The 16054-nt window shown below is 42.0% G+C and overlaps 1 protein-coding gene across 2 annotated transcripts in view; it reads right to left on the minus strand.

Annotated features, from left to right (window-relative positions):
• The window catches only part of LOC133550095 (nardilysin-like), a 158340-nt gene that overhangs the window by 118132 nt on the left and 24154 nt on the right, over positions 1–16054 (minus strand). For both annotated transcript variants that reach the window (XM_061896167.1, XM_061896166.1), the window contains exons 5-8: positions 3404–3557; positions 1529–1602; positions 1359–1454; positions 1060–1182 (exon numbers count right to left, since the gene is read on the minus strand). In XM_061896167.1, the coding sequence (XP_061752151.1) occupies positions 1060–1182; positions 1359–1454; positions 1529–1602; positions 3404–3557 (447 nt within the window). The remainder of the gene's footprint in view (positions 1–1059; positions 1183–1358; positions 1455–1528; positions 1603–3403; positions 3558–16054) is intronic.

The following is a 16054-nucleotide window of genomic DNA, read 5'->3' on the forward strand; positions in this document are numbered from 1 at the left end:
CGGGCTATAGAGCGTTTTCCGTTCAGGCTCCAGTACTCTGGAATGCCCTCCCGGTAACAGTTCGAGATGCCACCTCAGCAGAAGCATTTAAGTCTCACCTTAAAACTCATTTGTATACTCTAGCCTTTAAATAGACTCCCTTTTTAGACCAGTTGATCTGCCGTTTCTTTTCTTTTCCTCCTATGTCCCACTCTCCCTTGTGGAGGGGGTCCGGTCCGATCCGGTGGCCATGTACTGCTTGTCTGTGTATCGGCTTGGGGACATCTCTGCGCTGCTGATCCGCCTCCGCTTGGGATGGTTTCCTGCTGGCTCCGCTGTGAACAGGACTCTTGCTGCTGTGTTGGATCCGCTTTGAACTGGACTCTCGCGACTGTGTTGGATCCATTATGGATCGAACTTTCACAGTATCATGTTAGACCCGCTCGACATCCATTGCTTTCCTCCTCTCCAAGGTTCTCATAGTCATCATTGTCACCGACGTCCCACTGGGTGTGAGTTTTCCTTGCCCTTATGTGGGCCTACCGAAGATGTCGTAGTGGTTCATGTTGTGGTTTGTGCAGCCCTTTGAGACACTAGTGATTTAGGGCTATATAACTAAACATTGATTGATTGATTGATTGACTTTCGAGGGTCCATTTTATGCTTTTACTTACGACCTGTTTGTGTGTACTGGTTGCACTATGCAATGTTCCAGAGGTTTGACTTTCTCCGAGACAGTTCCGCAAAGATCATTATTTTTAATGCATTGAGTCTCTCTGTGCAAGAATTCAGAACTTTTTTTTTGGCATAAATGTCAGCACTAGCCATCATCGGCCTTCACTGCAGCTCTTAATTAGCCTGCAGCATGATATTCTCTGTGTGAGGAAGTGTGGGGGCCAATGATGACATCACCGTGAAGAATGCGGCGACCTGAGGTGAGCTGTGAATAATTAGCCACAGACTGCTGAAGACGGATGGCGCGGATCCTCGTTAAGAGCTATACCATTTAATTAGGAGTCAATTAATCAACAGATTGCTTGTTAGAGTTCTGTCAATCTCTAAAAGACACATCTAGCTGACCTTTACTCTGCACAGCCAGGGTCATGTAATGGGCGGAGTAGTGTTTCTTCCAGAATGCGCGCAGCCGTTTGTAGACGCTGATCTTCTTCCTCTTTGGCTCCTGCTTCAGAGTCTGCGCGTTCCCTGGTGAGAGCAGGCACATCACAAAATCAACAGAGACAGAGACAAATTGTCCACAAACGCAAAAACGCCAGGGAGCGGTATAAAAGAGGGAGTTCGGGGGACTTGGCAAACAAACAACCCCCAACGCCGCCCTGCTGTGTTCTATTTGTCCCGACGGTTGCGCTTCACCGACTTACCCCAGCAGAACTTGCCCATGGGGTGTCCCGCTTTGGCCAGACTGCCGAACAGCATCTCCTTCCTGTGGGAGTCTGACGGCTTAGCCAGCTGGTACTCTGATGGGGGGGAAAAAAAAGGAAATATTCAAGACCACAAAAAAAAAAGGTTTTTGCAATGCGAGGAGACTTACCGCTGTCAACGGCCTCTACCTCCCTGTCGATGGCGTCACGGATCAACAGGGGACAGATGAAGAACTGAGCCCATCTAATATATTGGAGGGATGATAAAAACAATTATCTATGAGTGCACATGAAGACAAATTTTAGGCCTGGGCTGGTTATCAAAAATCAATTAATCGAAAGTTAAATGTTTTTTCCGGCATCGATAGATTACCTTGTCTGTGTGTGTGAGTTTTCTTTTCATATTGTATACAATATTCTCCTGTAAATTGGGATGCACTGATCGATTTTTATAAACAAGTGTATAATAATGCCGATCAGAAAAGCCGATCCCATCTGGCTGATACAGTGGAACCTTGATTTACAAAGCCCTCTTTTTGCAAACTTTTCAATCAATCATTCAACATCCTTTATACAACCAGGTTACAACTCATTGCAGGGTTTCCCCACACGTTCATTTATTTGTGGCGGCCCGCCACGAAAGAATTACGGCCGCCACAAATAAAAATATATATATATATATTTTTGGGGTTTTTGACTCGCTCGACCGCTCATAAAAGCGATGGGACTCTGTCTGTGAATGGAGCTTGTAGTTACATATTATATAAATATTATATAAATATGTATATAAATATGTACATAAAGTGTTGTAATTATATTTTCAACTCCGCGTTCTTTTTGGTCATCGCCGCTGCTTTGAGTATCTAACAATAGAAAAGTGCGATATAAATCTAATCCATTATTATTATTATTACTAATTAAGTCGCTGGAATATAAAGACAACATAACATACATCCATAAACGTGGATGCATATGCAAAAGTGCAATATATATAAATCTAATCCATTATTATCATTATTACTAATTAACTCGCTGGAATATAAAGACAACATGACATACATCCATAAACGTGGATGCATATGCAAAAGTGCAATATATATAAATCTAATCGATTATTATTATTATTACTAATTAAGTCGCTGGAATATAAAGACAACATAACATACATCCATAAACGTGGATGCATATGCAAAAGTGCAATATATATCAATCTAATCCATTATTATTATTATTACTAATTAAGTCGCTGGAATATAAAGACAACATAACATACATCCATAAACGTGGATGCATATGCAAAAGTGCAATATATTTATCTGTGCAGCAGTCTATTTATAGGGCTCGGGACCTTTCTGTGTGGAGTTTGCATGTTCTCCCCATGAATGCGTGGGTTCCCTCCGGGTACTCCGGCTTCCTCCCACTTCCAAAGACAAGCACCTGGGGATAGGTTGATTGGCAACACTAAATTGGCCCTAGTGTGTGAATGTGAGTGTGAATGTTGTCTGTCTATCTGTGTTGGCCCTGCGATGAGGTGGCGACTTGTCCAGGGTGTACCCCGCCTTCCGCCCGATTGTAGCTGAGATAGGCGCCAGCGCCCCCCGCGACCCCGAAAGGGACTAAGCGGTAGAAAATGGATGGATGGACAGTCTATTTATTTATATCTGCACCTTATTGCTCTTTTATCCCGCACTCCAACGAGCTAATGCAACAAAGTTTCGTTCTTATCTGTATTGTGAAGTTCAAATTTGACCTTTTACTGCAACCCATTTCTGCAGCAAACAAAGTAAAATACACTATGGCTACATTGAATTATCTGGATAAATCTTTACCCTTCCAAATAGTGATGTCGTTACATCTCATTGATTAACACTTTCTTTTTAATCAGAAAGGCGAATGGCCTCAAGCTTACTTGAGTTTTTGTTATAAGTCTGTTTTTGTTTTTTTTTACTTAAATCTTTCCATTCCCTTGGCTTCACCTTGTAAATGTTAGCCCTCAGATGTCCTTTTCTTGTCTTTTAACAAAAGCACCTGTGATCCCGTCTCACCTGTCGAGCGCCTCTTTGAAGCCTTTCTTCTGGACGTCAAACTGGAAGACGGTCCTCTCGCAGTCAGTGGAGGCGTTGTCGCTTCCGCCGTGCTTCTTGAGGAAGGTATTGAAGCCGTTTTCCGAGGGGTACTTCTTGCTGCCCATGAACACCACTGGCTCGCACGGTGGGAACAGAGCACAAAGTGTGAGTCCGATGACAAGACGCTTCAGCCTTCAGCCACTCATAATTACGCTTTTGCGGCTCTTTTGTTATGTGCTGCGGGGAAAATTTATCGTCAAAGTTGCTACCGAAAAGATGGCTCTAAATATGGCTGTAAATATTGGCTGACGGCTTTTATGGCGAGCGAGTTTTCAGATAGGCCATCAGGAGTTGTTCGACGAGACCATCAGTGCAAGAGAAAGACAATTTCTCCTCTGAGAGGCAGCAAGAGAAAGGAATGAGATTTATAAGGAACGTTTTGCTTCTGCAAAACATGGACATTTTACATCTATGAACGCTACTGTATGCAGTTGTTTTGCTTTAAATCATATATTGGCTGGGGATAGGTTGATTGGCAACACTAAATTGGCCATAGTTAGTGAATGTGAGTGTGAATGTTGTCTATCTGTGTTGGCCCTTGTGGCAACTTGTCCAGGGTGTACACAACCTTCCGCCTGAATGTAGCGGAGACAGGGTTCAAGCACCCCCTGCGACTCCAAAAGGGAAAAACGGTAGAAAATTGATGGATGGTTGGCTTAAAGGGGAACATTATCACCAGACCTATGTAAGCGTCAATATATACCTTGATGGTGCAGAAAAAAGACCATCTATTTTTTTAACCGATTTCCGAACTCTAAATGGGTGAATTTTGGCGAATTAAACGCCTTTCTGTTTATCGCTCTGGAAGCGATGATGTCAGAATGTGACGTCGCCGAGGTAACACACCCGCCCTTTTCATTTTCAACACATTACAAACACCGGGTCTCAGCTCTGTTATTTTCAGTTTTTTTTTACTATTTTTTGGAACTTTGGAGACATCATGCCTCGACGGTGTGTTGTCGGAGGGTGTAACAACACTAACAGGGAGGGATTCAAGTTGCACCACTGGCCCGAAGATGCCAAAGTGTCTGCCGCCAGACCCCCGTTGAATGTGCTGGAGTTTCCCCACATTTTACCGGCGATGCTAAAGCAGACATGGCACAGAGATGTATGGATAACCTGCAGATGCATTTGCAACGATAGTCAACGAAATCACAAAGGTGAGTTTTGTTGATGTTGACTGCCAGCTAATCGATGCTAACATGCTACGCTAATCGATGCTAACATGCTATTTACCGGCGGTGCTAAAGCAGACATGGCACAGAGATGTATGGATAGCCTGTAGATGCATTTGCAACTATATTACATTTCCTTCCACCCACATTTAATGCGAAAAAAACACTTGCCAATCGACGGATTTAAGTTGCTCCAGTGTCAAAAGATGCGAAAGTCCTGATCGTTTGGTCCGCACATTTTACCGGCGATGCTAACGCAGCTATTCGGCCATGCTATGGCTATGAATAGCGTCAATACCTATTCGCTCAATAGCTTCAGTTTCTTCTTCAATATTTTCATACTCCAACCATCTGTTTCAATACATGCGTAATCTGTTGAATCGCTTAAGTCGCTGAAATCCGAGTTCGAATCCGAGCTAATGACACTATATCTTGCTGTGGTATTCCCATTGTTTGTTTACATTGGCAGCACTGTGTGACGTCACAGGGAAATGGCCAGTGTCTTCGCAGAGAGCGAAAATAAGGCACTTTAAAGCTTTATTTAGGGATATTCCGAGACCGGTAAAATTTTGAAAAAAACTTCAAAAAATACAACAAGCCACTGGGAACTGATTTTTATTGTTTTTAACCCTTTTTAAATTGTGATAATGTTCCCCTTTAAGCCAGTGGTTCTCAACCATTTTTCAGTGATGTACCCCATGTGAAAATTGTTTAAATTTCTAGTACCCCCTAATCAGAGCAAAGCATTTTTGGTTGAAAAAAAGATATATTTAAGTAAAATATAGCACTATGTCATTAGTTTCTGATTTATTAATTGTATAGAAGTAATCATCAACTTAAAGTGCCTATTTTGGGGATTGTAATAGAGATCCATCTGGATTCATGAACTTAATTCTAAACATTTCTTCACAAAAAAAAGAAATCTTTAACATCAATATTTATGGAACATGTCCACAAAAAATCCAGTTGTCAACACTGAATATTGCATTGTTGCATTTCTTTTCACAGTTTATGAACTTACTAGAGATGCGCGGATAGGCAATTATATCATCCACCCGCCGTCCACCCGAACCAGCATTTTATCGGGACCGTACCCGCCCGCAAACCGCCCGCTGAATTACATCAGAGGTTGGCCACCTTCACCACTCACACAGCTATTTAAAACTGTTTCACAGAGTGATGAGGACAATTGGGGCCGCTAACGTTCTCGCGACTATTCAGTAGCGTTCATCCTGATGACAAGAATATGGGCGTGCTGTGAAGCCATTGCCTTTGTCTCACCTTAAAACTCATCTGTATACTCTAGCCTTTAAATAGACCTCCTTTTTAGACCAGTTGATCTGCCGCTTCGTTTCTTTTTTTCCTATGTCCCCCCCTCCCTTGTGGAGGGGGTCCGGTCCGATGACCATGGATGAAGTACTGGCTGTCCAGAGTCGAGACCCAGGATGGACCGCTCGTCGGGACCCAGGATGGACCGCTCGCCTGTATCGGTTGGGGCCATCTCTACGCTGCTGATCCGCCTCCGCTTGGGATGGTTTCCTGTGGACGGGACTCTCGCTGCTGTCTTGGATCCGCTTTGAACTGAACTCTCGCGGCTGTGTTGGAGCCACTATGGATTGAACTTTCACAGTATCATGTTAGACCCGCTCGACATCCATTGCTTTTGGTCCCCTAGAGGGGGGTGGGGGGGGTTGCCCACTTCTGAGGTCCTCTCCAAGGTTTCTCATAGTCAGCATTGTCACTGGCGTCCCACTGGATGTGAATTCTCCCTGCCCACTGGGTGTGAGTTTTCCTTGCCCTTTTGTGGGTTCTTCCGGCTCTAGAGCCATAGGTTCCCTACCCCTGATGTATATCAAATGTCTCTGGATGGTTCAACCGCCACCCGCCCGAATCTAATTAAAATCTATTTTTTCATCATGTCAACCGCCAGACCCGCGGACTCCGCGGATGAGACCGCAAACCGGACATCTCTAGAACTTACATTCATATTTTGTTGAAGTATTATTCAATAAATATATTAATAAAGGATTTTTGAATTGTTGCTATTTTTTAGAATGTTTTTGAAAAATCTCACATACCCCTTGGCATGCCTTCAAGTACCCCCAGTGGTACGCGTACCACCATTTGAGAACCACTGGCTTAAGCTGTTGCCATGTAGAGCTCTTAGACACCTACTTAAGTGGGTATTAAACCATTATGGAGCAGCCAGGACACCTTACGCTGTGTGCTGTCTTTGGCGGACATCCACATTATTATTCAAATATTCCCAGTCAATTACTAGTGTTCTTTAAAAGTAACAACATGTAATAGTTTGCCCTTAAGAAAGGGCTTTAAAATTAAGTTGCCGGTGCACTAGCTTGTAATGAGGCTAGCACCCTAAATGTCTCCTTTGGTAGCCTTTGCAAAATTTCGGATCATGTTGTGTTAGGGCTGACAATCATTTCTTTCCCTGAACTTGCTTTCACTAATGCAGTGTTTTTTAAAAGGAACTGCACTTTATTATAATTTTTTTAAATGGTGTCTATTGTTCACAACCATTATGAGACGAAAACACTTTACGATTTGAAAGAAGATAGAAAATGCTCGAAAAATGGGGCTAATTGGAGTCACGGTTGTAACATTTAAAGTCCTCCAAAACAACTTCAAAACCCTCCAGCAATGTTTTCTAAGCACAATGCACAACAATATACAACGTAGTAAAAGACACGTACATAACAGTATGTAATATGTTCAATATTTACCGTATTTTGATCATTTTTATAATTTCCGGGACTGATTTCTTATGCGCATTGATCGGTTTCCATAGCAGCGCACAACTTGATTTCTAGCAACATGAAATGAAATAAGTTTATTTCGGTCATATAATCAACCATTATCCATTTTGTGTGACCAGTTTCATAGTAGAGATTATACATATATAACAATCATACACATTTACACACAAAAAGAAAAGATATAGGGGGCGGTATAGTTCGGTTGGTAGAGTGGCTGTGCCAGCAAATTGAGGGTTGCAGGTTCGATTTCCGCTTCCGCCATCCTAGTCACTGCCATTGTGTCCTTGGGGAAGACACTTTACCTACTTGCTCCCAGTGTCACCCACACTGGTTTGAATGTAACTTAGATATTGGGTTTCACTATGTAAAGCGCTTTGAGTCACTAGAGAAAAGTGCTATATAAATATAATTCACCTCACTTCACACAAAAGAAAAAGAATGACCGAAAAAGGAATAGGCTTAAGTAAGCCAAGGCTTATATTTGCCTATCCTAAACCTTCACTGAAAATAAGATTACCTGGAACATCAACGTTAAAAAAAATAATTGGGATGAAAGTAATTGTTATTGTATTTTATAAATTTCAATTATTTCATCTTTCAAGGTTTTCTTAAACCTTACCAAACCTTACATGTCTTCAGCTCATCACTGAGCTTGTTCCACCATTTAACTCCTAAAACTGAAATACATGTGTATTTTATATTCGTTCTTGCTTTACCTATTTCCAAAATTAATATCCCCGTAAATTATAGTTTTCTCCTCTTAATTGAAATAACCTGAGAATACAAGCTGGAAGGCTGTTGTTCTTTACTCGAAACATAATTTCCATTATTTTTAAAAACACAATATCTGAAAATTTTAACACATTAGAACTTATAAACAATGGATAGGTATGCTCATAGTTGTACGCTTTGTGTATTATTCTAATTACCCTTTTTTTAAGTTTAACTAATGGATCTATGTTTGTTTTATAAGCATTTCCCCAAACTTCAACACAATATGTTAAATATGGAAAAAATAAGAGTAATATAACATATGCAGACAATTCTAATTCAGCATGTGTTTTACTTTATAAAGAATAGCAAAGGATTTGTATATTTTTCCCTTCATATATTATTCCCAGGAATAATAATTGATCCAATCCATCCATTTTCTACCGCTTGTCCACATGTGTGTGGCTACTTCCAGAATCAAACATGAGTTTATGTTCTAATTATGGCAGACTTGGTAACAAACAATGAAAACAACTACTTCTCCCGAAGATCACTGCAAGCGAAGACACAACAAACTCCCTTTTTTTTGTCTCTCATGGAAACACACCTGTTGTTGTGAACTTTGGACTAGCGACAGCAAATACATCAAGGCCGCGGAACAGAGACACACTATGGTCTTATACACACACACACATCCAGAAAAAAAAATATACGCCACACATACAACCCCCTGTCCCCCAATCTAATACCCTCGACCTAAATCCCGTAGGGGTGATGAATGGATGGTCAGCGCCTGAGAGCTGCGACCGACCACCATGACCTTGAACTACCTTCCCTCTGTTGCTAGATATCTCCAGATGTATGTTGTAATATTTATATGTGCTTTGCTATGGAGGCTTTTTCTCACTCCGAACTGGGTCCCCTTAGGAGCCCAGCCTGGATTGTATTTTTTTACTCATCCTTCCCCAGCGTTTACCTTTTTCCCTTCTTTTACGGGGCGCCTTATGGCGACCCATCAGCGTTCTTGTTCTGTAATTCAGCCTGTTGTTCACTATTCTTTATCTATTTTAAATTGCCTTTCAAATGTATATTATTGGTGTTGGGTTTTATCAAAAAAATTTTTCCAAAGGATGCGACTTATACTCCAGTGCGACTTATATATGTTTTTTCCCCTTCTTCTCCCGAAGTGATCTTCTCCCGAAGATCACTGCAAGCGAAGACACAACAAACTAATTTTTTTTTGTCTCTCATGGACACACACCTGTTGTTGTGAACTTTGGACTAGCAACAGCAAATACATCAAGGCCGCGGAACAGAGACACACTATGGGCTTATACACACACACACATCCAGAAAAAAAATATACGCCACACATACAACCCCCTGTCCCCCAATCTAATACCCTCGACCCAAATCCCGTAGGGGTGATGAATGGATGGTCAGCGCCTGAGAGCTGCGACCTACCACCATGACCTTGAACTACCTTCCCTCTCTTGCTAGATATCTCAAGATGTATGTTGTAATATTTATATGTGCTTTGCTATGGAGGCTTTTTCTCACTCCGAACTGGGCCCCCTTAGGAGCCCAGCCTGGATTGTATTTTTTTACTCATCCTTCCCCAGCGTTTACCTTTTTCCCTTCTTTTACGGGGCGCCTTATGGTGACCCATCAGCGTTCTTGTTCTGTAATTCAGCCTGTTGTTCACTATTCTTTATCTATTTTAAATTGCCTTTCAAATGTATATTATTGGTGTTGGGTTTTATCAAAAAAATTTTCCCAAAGGATGCAACTTATACATGCTTTTTCCCCTTCTTTATCATGCAATTTTCGGCAGGTGCGACTTATACTCCGGAGCGACTTATACTCCGAAAAATACGGTAGATGCAATGATTTTCCGTATTGGGACCATGATTTCGGTCCTCATATGGAAGGTACTTTTTCTTAGTGATGCCTTAAGAAGGGTAGAAATACAAGAACACGCACACACGCACATCCTAGTAATAAATATCGCAATTGTTGGTCCAACTCACTGTATTTTCTATCTTGATTTTCATAACAGAAACTAAACGCTTAGTTGTTGTGCAGGAAAGCCATGTGCTATATTCAACACGGACGACCATATTATAGCGTCTTTGATGCTATTCGTTAGCGTCAAGAAAATATCCTTAATAGTATAGTACTAAACGACATGAATAAATCTCTCGTCAGCTCAACGCTAATAAACATTGCTGAACAACATGGACATCTATAGCTCAATAATGAGACACAATATGAACTTCACACTATAAAAACAACTGCACACATGAATTGTAGATGACAGACTAATATTTGAAGCAGCAAATCAAATGCAAACAAACATATTCTTTTCCTCATTACTGTCACCATCAAAGCAGCACGGCACTCGTTATGTCAATCAAATACGTTACGTAGTGATCCACAAATAAGTCTATGTTTGTCTTTCACCGATTAATGTTTAATTTGTTTATCCCTCAGACGTAAAGACGTGATTTGTCTCCAATATTTCTTTCTCTAAATACCGTGAGTATCAAATGACCGGGGCGGTATAGCTCGGCTGGTAGAGTGGCCGTGCCAGGAACTTGAGGGTTCCAGGTTCGATCCCCGCTTCTGCCATCCTAGTCACTGCCGTTGTGTCCTTGGGCAAGACACTTTACCCGCCTGCTCCCAGTGCCACCCACAGTGGTTTAAAAATGTAACTTAGATATTGGGTTTCACTATGTCATGGGTGTCAAACTCTGGCCCGCCGTGTAATATAATTTGGCCCTTGAGGCAATATATCAATTTAGCATTAGAGCTGGCCCGCCGGTGTTATACAGCGTCGGTGCCGCTGTATAACACCGCATTCAAAGCTAATACTCATACTTGCCAACCCTCCTAATTTTCCCGGTAGACTCCTGAAGTTCAGTTCCCCTCCCGAAAATCTCCCGGGGCAATTATTCTCCCAAATTTCTACCGATTTCCACCTGGACAACTATATTGGGGGCGTGCATTTAAGGCACTGCCTTTAGCGTTTTCTACAACCTGTCGTCACGTCCGCTTTTCCTCCATACTAACAGCGTGTCACATAATATGTGTGGCTTTTACAAACACACACACGCACAAGTGAATGCAAAGCATACTTGGTCAACAGCCATACAGGTCACACTGAGGGTGGCCATATAAACAACTTTAGCACTGTTACAAATATGCGCCACACTGTGAACCCACACCAAACAAGCATGACGCACACATTTCTGGTGAATATCCGCACCGTAACACAACAGAACAAATACCCAGAACCCCTTGCAGCACTAACTCTTCAGGGAAACTTCCAGCAAACTGACCAATAATTAACGTTTTATTAATGCATTTTTTCTTGCTACTTCAAGGCTTGAATGTTTGGTTCATTCATTATTGTTATTTTATTTTCAAATGTATTATTAGCCTGTGGAAAAAATTGGATATTTACCTCAGAAGATTGCAAAAAAAAAAAAAAGGCATAACATTTTTATTTAAATTTTATTTGATATGCCATTGATATTTGTTTAATTATCATTATTATTATTTGAAACTGGATTTTGCATGTCACTAAAGTTATATAAGCCTTGCTTGGTCAATATTTAATGCAAAACTTGTTTGGATCCCTATTAAAAGGTTAATTTGTTCAACTCTGTATTTGAGTTTGACACCCCTGCACTATGTAAAGCGCTTTGAGTCACTAGAGAAAAGCGCTATATAAAAATAATTCACTTCACTTCCACTTGAAGTGAGGTAGTACCAAGCATGCCCTCTTGGTGATGAGAAATGGTTTAAATATTTAAACAAATATTTTCCTTAAGAGTGTAAAAATCCACTGCATCCCATTTTAAATATTTATTTCATGAAGTGAAGTGAAGTGAAGTGAATTATATTTATATAGCGCTTTTTCTCTAGTGACTCAAAGCGCTTTACATAGTGACACCCAATATCTAATTTTTACATTTTAAACCAGTGTGGGTGGCACTGGGAGCAGGTGGGTAAATTGTCTTGCTCAAGGACACAACGGCAGTGACTAGGATGGCGGGAGCAGGGATCGAACCTGCAACTCTCAAGTTGCTGTCACGGTCGCTCTACCACTGATCGTTTTTATATTTGCCTTTAAACCTTTCAAAATACGCCAAAATCTGCACCGATACAGGTAAATAAACAGTGGCCTAATGGGGGTCCAGACAATCGCATGAAACCTAGAAGTGCCCAGGTGTGTCTTTAGGTCACAATCCAGCTATTAGTCTTTCCCAAATAGTGGAGAGGCGCGTGTGACAACAAATGATTGAATTACTTTTTGTTTTGCAGGTCAACGTGTTTTAAATATTTTGTTTCCGAGTTAATGTTGCTGATCAATTGGATCAATCCATCCATCCATCCATTTTCTACCGCTTATTCCCTTTCGGGGTCGCGGGGGGCGCTGGCGCCTATCTCAGCTACAATCGGGCGGAAGGCGGGGTGTACCCTGGACAAGTCGCCACCTCATTGTATTATTCAGTGTCAAATAGTTTAAGTCGGTCAACATTTTTTAAATAAGGACTCATTTATTGTTTTGAATTTCAGAGAAATTAATTAATTTTAAATATTTTCTAATAGTTGGACTCTGCCAAGGCTGTCCTTTGTCACCGATTCTGTCCATAACTTTTATGGACAGAATTTCTAGGCGCAGTCAAGGCGTTGAGGTGTTCCGGTTTGGTGACCGCAGGATTAGGTCACTGCTTTTTGCAGAGGATGTGGTCTTGATGGCTTCATCTGGCCAGGATCTTCAGCTCTCACTGGATCGGTTCGCAGCCGAGTGTGAAGCGACCGGAATGAGAATCAGCACCTCCAAGTCCGAGTCCATGGTTCTCACCCGGAAAAGGGTGGAATGCCATCTCCGGGTTGGGGAGGAGACCCTGCCCCAAGTGGAGGAGTTCAAGTACCTAGGAGTTTTGTTCACGAGTGGGGGAAGAGTGGATCGTGAGATCGACAGGCGGATCGGTGCGGCGTCTTCAGTAATGCGGACGTTGTACCGATCCGTTGTGGTGAAGAAGGAGCTGAGCCGGAAGGCAAAGCTCTCAATTTACCGGTCGATCTACGTTCCCATCCTCACCTATGGTCATGAGCTTTGGGTCATGACCGAAAGGATAAGATCACGGGTACAAGCGGCCGAGATGAGTTTCCTCCGCCGTGTGGCGGGACTCTCCCTTAGAGATAGGGTGAGAAGCTCTGCCATCCGGGAGGAACTCAAAGTAAAGCCGCTGCTCCTCCACATCGAGAGGAGCCAGATGAGGTGGTTCGGGCATCTGGTCAGGATGCCACCCGAAGGCCTTGTTTAGGGCACGTCCAACCGGTAGGAGGCCACAGGGAAGACCCAGGACACGTTGGGAAGACTATGTCTCCCGGCTGGCCTGGGAACGCCTCGGGATCCCCCGGCAAGAGCTAGACAAAGTGACTGGGGAGAGGGAAGTCTGGGTTTCTCTGCTTAGGCTGTTGTCCCCGCGACCCGACCTCGGATAAGAGGAAGAAGATGGATGGATATTTTCTAATACGGACTAAAAATCAACGTTGATGCTGTTATTCTTTGTTGGAAGTTGATCTACAGTTATTGTTTTCTTTGATGGTAATAATGATGCAATGTTATGCAAAGGTGTACTTATAACAATTTAATGGATAAATTATACTATTTATAGTCATGGCCAAGTGGTGGGGGGCTGCAAAAAATGTTCTTCTTTTGTGGGGGGGGCATAATAGAAAATAAATAAGAAAAAACTACCGTATTTTCCGGAGTATAAGTCGCACCTGCAGAAAATGCATAATAAAGAAGGAAAAAAACATATATAAGTCGCACTGGAGTATAAGTCGCATTTTTGGGGGAAATGTATTTGATAAAACCCAACACCAAGAATAGACATTTGGAAGGCAATTTAAAATAAATAAAGAATAGTGAACAACAGGCTGAATAAGTGTACGTTATATGAGGCATAAATAACCAACTGAGAAGGTGCCTGGTATGTTAACGTAACATATTATGGTAAGAGTCATTCAAATAACTATAACATATAGAACATGCGTTTACGTATAAATTTACCAAACAATCTGTCACCTCTAATCGCTAAATCCGATGAAATCTTATATGCTAGACTCTTACGTGAATGAGCTAATTAATATTATTTGATATTTATGAAAATGTGTTCATAATTTCTCACATAAGTTGCCCCTAAGTATAAGTCGCACCAAACTATGAAAAAAACTGTGACTTCTAGTCTGAAAATACAGTACTCTAAAGTAAGGGAATTTTTATCCGAGCACAATTTTTGGCTACTCGACCCACTGCTGGGTGGGAGATGAGTGTTAATCCGGCCCCTTATTTAAAGTGTTGTTGTTGCCATGGTAACCAACTAATCACCAAGACCACCAATTGGGAGCAGCCAGGGTTTATAAATAATAATAATAATAATAATTGGGGTTGGCTCTAACCTTTGTTTGTCATGTAAAATAGCCATGTCTTTGTCACTTTATGTTACTGTAATGTAAATCAACCCCCAAAAAGGAAATACAAATATATGATTTTTTATCCATCCATCCATTACCTACCGCTTATTCCCTTTTGGGGTCGCGGGGGGTGCTGGCGCCTATCTCAGCTACAATCGGGCGGAAGGCGGTATACACCCTGGACAAGTCCCCACCTCATCACATAATCATTATCCATGCGTTTGTTACGTCTCGTCTCGATTACTGTAACGTATTATTTTGGGGTCTCCCCATGTCTAGCATTAAAAGATTACAGTTGGTACAAAATGCGGCTGCTAGACTTTTGACAAGAACAAGAAAGTTTGATCACATTACGCCTGTACTGGCTCACCTGCACTGGCTTCCTGTGACTTTAAGGTTTTACTACTTACGTATAAAATACTACACGGTCTAGCTCCATCCTATCTTGCCGATTGTATTGTACCATATGTCCCGGCAAGAAATCTGCGTTCAAAAGACTCCGGCTTATTAGTGATTCCTAGAGCCCAAAAAAAGTCTGCGGGCTATAGAGCGTTTTCCGTTCGGGCTCCAGTACTCTGGAATGCCCTCCCGGTAACAGTTCGAGATGCTACCTCAGTAGAAGCATTTAAGTCTCACCTTAAAACTCATCTGTATACTCTAGCCTTTAAATAGACCTCCTTTTTAGACCAGTTGATCTGCCGCTTCTTTTCTTTTTCCCCTATGTCCCCCCCTCCCTTGTGGAGGGGGTCCGGTCCGATGACCACTGGCTGTCCAGAGTCGAGACCCAGGATGGACTGCTCGCCTGTGTATCGGTTGGGGACATCTCTACGCTACTGATCCGCCTCCGCTTGGGATGGTTTCCTGTGGACGGGAGTCTCGCTGCTGTCTTGGGTCCGCTTTGAACTGAACTCTCGCGGCTGTGTTGGAGCCACTATGGATTGAACTTTCACAGTATCATGTTAGACCCGCTCGACATCCATTGCTTTCGGTCCCCTGGAGGGGGGGGTTGCTCACATCTGAGGTCCTCTCCAAGGTTTCTCATAGTCAGCATTGTCACTGGCGTCCCACTGGGTGTGAGTTTTCCTTGCCCTTTTGTGGGTTCTTCCGAGGATGTCGTAGTCGTAATGATTTGTGCAGTCCTTTGAGACATTTGTGATTTGGGGCTATATAAATAAACATTGATTGATTGATAATTTTTTAACTAAAATAATTTCAAAATTGTACTTTATTTTAAATCTCAACAATAAAATTGGCATTTTTTTTAATGTCACATATTTTTTCAAGTGAATACGAATGCAATATGTTCGTGGTCTCTTTCAGTCAGGCAGGAAAAGAGGTTGAAATGAGTAATTGGAGAGACAGAGCAGGTCCTGGAACACATTTAACAAGGGTCGTCTTCCACGCTTCTGCTGCCT

Source organism: Nerophis ophidion, linkage group LG03 (assembly GCF_033978795.1).
Source record: "Nerophis ophidion isolate RoL-2023_Sa linkage group LG03, RoL_Noph_v1.0, whole genome shotgun sequence".
Lineage (NCBI taxonomy): Eukaryota > Metazoa > Chordata > Actinopteri > Syngnathiformes > Syngnathidae > Nerophis > Nerophis ophidion.